At 32.2% G+C, this 5,560-nt stretch overlaps 1 protein-coding gene across 1 annotated transcript; it reads left to right on the top strand.

Moving 5' to 3' along the window:
• Positions 1–2,660: 2,660 nt before the first annotated feature.
• Positions 2,661–3,731, top strand: LOC111616634. The gene is made up of 2 exons (XM_023358020.1): positions 2,661–3,112; positions 3,167–3,731. Exons 1-2 carry the CDS (start codon positions 2,661–2,663, stop codon positions 3,729–3,731), a joined length of 1,017 nt encoding a protein of 338 aa, XP_023213788.1.
• Positions 3,732–5,560: the final 1,829 nt, after the last annotated feature.

The raw sequence follows: 5,560 nt of genomic DNA on the forward strand, positions 1-5,560 counted from the left end.
AAATTAATGTTAAATTTGATTTACTTGCGCTACTCTAGATATTGAAATTTAATTTTTTATTTTGTTATTCGAAATTTAAAATCCTACCAAACACCGAGGGGATAACACCACTAAACACAGGTCGTGGGTTCGTACCTGAACAACAGTACTAAGAAAAATGAGAAGAGGACACAAATATGGTGTTCTATTCTCTCCTAAATCCATAAAAAAATATATGAATAAAATAAATAAAAATGAATTTTTATCAATTATCAAAAGATCGCATCATGTTTTTAATATAAAAACTAAATTTTGGGGCTTCTCTATTTTTGGGGCTTGGACTAAATAGTAACTCTATTTGATCTTGGATAATACTATAATAAATAATTTAATAAATATTTTAAAAGTTAAACAGTTTCTTTTTAAAATTTAAGCATTAATTGTAGATTGTTTTCGGTTTATTTTTAAAATTAATGAGCTTTAAAACAAGTAAAACATTTATAAAATTTTTAATATTTTGGCTCTATGATAAATTCGTAATTTATAATATATGTGATTTCAAACGCTTAATTAAATAATAATAATAATAATAATAAAACAATAATTAAATTTGTAATTCTCGAATTATTGAATTTGTTGTGTACTTTTTATCATGCTCTATTTCTCAACAACTATTTATCAAAGAAGTAAGCAATCAAAGACATTATTTTTCTACATTTGAGAACATTCTATAAAACTTTTTATGTTTTTTTCGTTATTTTTATACAAGATGTAATCGTTTCAATATCGTATATTATCAACTAGATCAATAAAAATAAATGGTATTGAATTTAAACAATATATATCGAAAAAGACGAATCTTTTTCAAAATATATGTATAGAAAAACCCTTCAAGTTGTACTCCCTTATAACTGAACACCCCTTTGTACTTGGCACACCCATACAATTTGTCTACCTCTCTAAGTTTAACACCTATCTAAGATTTTAGACTCCTTTGTAAGTCAAACACTCCTGTATTTTACCTAACCCCTAAATAGGACACTCCTTTAAGTTGTCTTCTTTTAATTGGAACAGGCGAACATCTACAGTATAATAAAAACAATAAATTTTCATGCTTTAAATGTAATTTTGTGTGGCAAGAAAAGAATAATAAAACTCACAGACCACAAAATTGTTGACACGGTGGAGGAGGAAGAGGAGGAGGAGGAGGAGGAAGAGGAAGAGAAAAGATGACGAGTAAGATGACAAGGACATTTGTGATTTTAATAAAAATGACATTTAACTTTTTAAAATTTTTATTGAATTTTAGAATATAGAATAGAATTTCATTGTAGTGTATAAAGAGTTTATAGTGTTTCTCTAGTCTTATAACAGTAGAAGTAATCGACTTTGTCTTTTTTATTATGAAGCTTCCTGGAAGACTTTTGCTTCCAGAAAATGGCTTCCAACTCCATAATGAGCCTGAAAAAATGGCCCTTTCAGTGTTCAAAGGCAGCAAAGATTTAAATTAATAAAGCTTTAGTGTACATAATAAAATAAATGTAACTTCATTTTAACAATAAATTATTCAATAAAAAATGTGTCAACAAAATTGCATTTCCTTGTGAATTGTTAATAAAATTACATTCAAGATTCCCCCCCTTTTAAGGAAACTAAAGATTTATTTATTTAAGTAATATCATTCATGTCGCGAAGTAGAAGATATTCTAAACAACCTTATGAGGAATATATCTAATAAAAATAATGAAAAATATGAAAATAATTATTTATTTCAAAGTGTAAATAGTAATTATAACTGTTTAAAGAAAAAAATTAAAGTTTGAGAAACAAAAATGTTGGTTAGTTTTGGAGTAAAGCAACGTAGAACACGAACGATCTGCCAAGAGAGGTGCCTCCTGGGAGGACTTTCAATGGGAAACTGTCCCCCTATTTAAGTGTTAGGCACGTGAAGAAAACCAGGAAAACTTCACTCGGCCAGACGCAAACCCACGACCAGTGTTCAGTGGTACTCGGCCACTGATGAGCAGAATAAAAGTGTGTATAAGCCTGAATGAGTAACCTTCAATGGACCTTTTGCAAGGGTACGCAGACGACACAGTGATTCTCGTGTCGGACAAGAACAGCGGAAAACTGCCTGTCCTCTGTAATAATTTACTTGAAAAGGTTTCCAACTGGAGTAAAAGTGTTAACCTCCCAATCAACTACGACAAGTGCACGTATATTATATTCTCGAAAAAACGCCACTCCAGAAAAGTCATGGGATTCTTATAGATGGGCATCGGATTCCGAGAGTAACTAACTTCACTTATCTTGGGGTTGTTCACGAGCAGCAACTCCAATGGACTAAACACGTAGACATGGTGAGTGCCAAAGCTGTTCAGGTGTCTAATGCTCTGAACAGTATCGCAAAAAACACCTAGGCTATACGTTATAATGCGGCACGTTATATCTATCTGGGGGCCATAGAGCCTACTCTTTTGTATGCTGCACCTATCTGGACAGCGGCCACCCAAACAGTGCACATTCAACGCAAACTCCTAAAGGCACAGAGGATTGCCGCTCTACGTATTTGTAGAGCATACAGAACGGCTCCTACTTCAGCCCTGCTTGTCATTGCAGGCCTTCTTCCAGTGTATAACAAAGCCAGGATGGCTATTTTGAACTGGAATATCTATAACAAAATGAATGACAAAGTTTCCAACAGCAGCAATAGTCATAATAACATCCTCTCTGTTTTTCCGGACCACATAAAGAGCGACATCGCTAACTTTGGCATCGAGCACAAGCTGGCAGATTCCGACTATTATGAAAATTATCCTACTCTTCGTGACAACTACTTAAGTGAAGATGTTGACAGCGACTTCTCCATCTATACTGATGGATCGAAGAATCTAGCAGATGTTGGGGCAGCTTTCATCCTTTACCACCATAACACCGGTGTCACCCACAGATCTGCTTTCAAGCTGGGTCCGCACTGCAGTGTGCCGCAGGCGGAAATCCTGGCCATTGCCAAGGCAATGGATTATATCTATTCTGAATGGTTCCGTTGCAACAAAACTATCACTATTCACACTGATAGTACGACGGCCCTCCATTCCATCTTCAGTCCCCATAATAAGGGTGACAATATCCTGTAAATCCATCATTATCTTAGCACCAATAGCCACAAGCATGTGATTTCTTTTAGGTGGGTCCGGGGACACACTGGTGTACCTGGAAATGAGGCAGCTGATCAGCTGGCCAAACAGGCCGCTGCTTCCAGCCTTACTCCTTGCTACAACAAAATTCCTGCTTCGAAAATCAGGCAATGGACTTTGGAATTCGCTCTTGGTCAATGGCAAGAAGAATGGGATAACGGATCTACAGGCAGATTAACGCACACCTTTATCTTAAGCGTTAACGAAAGACTTAAATGGAAACACTTCAAACCAACATTCTCCATGACCCAGTTAATTACTGGACATGGTAATTTCAATAGCTATTTAAAAAGGTTTCATCTTAAAAACACGGACATCTGTCCCTGCAACAGTACTTCAATCCAAAACAGCCAGCATTATCTGTGGGACTGTGAACTTTTTAAACAGGAGAGGGACAGACTCATGGGGCATGTATTCCATGCTGGAAACAACTGGCCATGCCCTAACAGCAGACTCATGGAAGACCCGAATATTTATCGACATCTCATCAAGTTTCTGGAAACAACAGCAGCACTCAACCCACCACGCGATCAGCAGTCTGCTAGTAATGATTGACCAACTGGCTATCTTTTCTCACGACAATTGTTTCAGGCATCCAACCAGCTCCTCTTGTTTTGCACGCTTCTTGTAAGCGATTTCTCACTGTACATATCATGTGATTTATTATGTATATTTATGTTGTAGCTCTTATATATGTATACTTTTTTTTTACTCGCCGCTGTCTGGCGCACATCAATGTATTTCGGTCAATTCTTTTTCTGTATTATGTTTTGTTATGCCTTCAATACTTGTGTTGCAGGCGCCATGCACTCTCACCTGTCTCCCCCACTTTGTCTCCCTTTCATCCCTTATCCTTCATCTCCCTCACTCCCATTTCACCACTTTTCTCCTCCAACCTCCAGGTCGTACCTATGAGTGGAACCGGAGGCACTCCCCCCTCTTTCAATTAAAATAAAATAAAACCTTCTAGCATAAAATTGAATGGCATTCGGTTGTCTGGTTGATTAATAAACACGAAATATGGCATATTATACGCTGTAAGATCATAGTTATGCTCATTATGAGAACATCTGATCCACAATGGGAGTTGACAAAATGAGTGAAGGATGAGAAACAACGCTTTGATTCGTATTGCCTATGAACATAAGGATTGGGTTCGATTTCTGAAGATCGATTCCTAAGAAATTTTTAAATTTAATTTCAATTTATTTACTTGAATAAATATCATTATATATTACAATTTGTATTTTTAATAAATTAATTAATTTAATCTACAACAATTATTTTTATATATAATTTTAAAAGCGCCAATAACAGAAAGAAAGAAAGGAAGATATATATATATATTATTAATTTATTCATTATAGATTTAATTACATTACGTAAATCTTAATTTAAATAAATTATAATTCTTTATCAAGAGTTTTTCGTTAATTTTGAGGACATACAAACAGACTTGCTTAAGAATTCAACTTAAATAAATTTGATGTAGAAGTTAGAATTTAACTAATAAAAAATAAATAAATAAAAATAATAAATTTCTATTTTAATGAAAGACTACTTTTGCCATCAAAGGTATTTCACAAATCTTTAAATTAACAAGATTAAATTTCATGTGTTTCTCAATCAATTATATAAATCAAAAGGTGTCATTAATTAATTAAAATAATCGATTTAAACTTCAGCTTGCAATATCACTTCTTGGAAATATATCATTATAAGTGCAGTAATTAAAGAAGAAATTTGTAATTATCTCGAATTTTATATACGAAAATTGTAATTTTTTTCAGTTAGTTTTCTTTATTTTCTTCATTCGTATACACGAAAAAAAATTGTCTCGATAAAATATAAATTTTAATTCAAAATGCAAATTTATTTAGCATTAAAAATTAAACGAATTGAATATTATTTTGTATACAAGTATATACTTGTATATACAAGTATATACAAGTATTTTGCACTTTAACAATATCACACATTTTAGAAAAATAACAATACAATTGAAACTTAATAATACAACATAATTCTTTTTAATTTAACAATACAAAAGTATTAAAAGTATTGTATTTTAACAGTAAAAGAACAATAAAATATTTGAATCTTTTATAGAAACAATGAAACAATTGTCTTGTTATTAAAGATAATTCTTTCTTTAAGAATCAAAAGACATTTATTTCATTAAATATTGTAAATAAATTTCAATTTTTGTTTGTTAATCTAAAAAAAAACTAACTAAAAATTAACACAATAAATACTTCGAAAACAATAGCAATATAATTTCATTATATTTATCATTTAAGAATGTTTTATTCCTGTTTAAATATTTAAAAAAAATATTATTAAACTCTTTAAAAATTGATAAATATCTTAGCACACCTTATGTG

This window comes from Centruroides sculpturatus, unplaced genomic scaffold (assembly GCF_000671375.1).
Source record: "Centruroides sculpturatus isolate CEXI.00-Female unplaced genomic scaffold, Cexi_2.0 scaffold3695, whole genome shotgun sequence".
NCBI classification, from domain to species: domain Eukaryota; kingdom Metazoa; phylum Arthropoda; class Arachnida; order Scorpiones; family Buthidae; genus Centruroides; species Centruroides sculpturatus.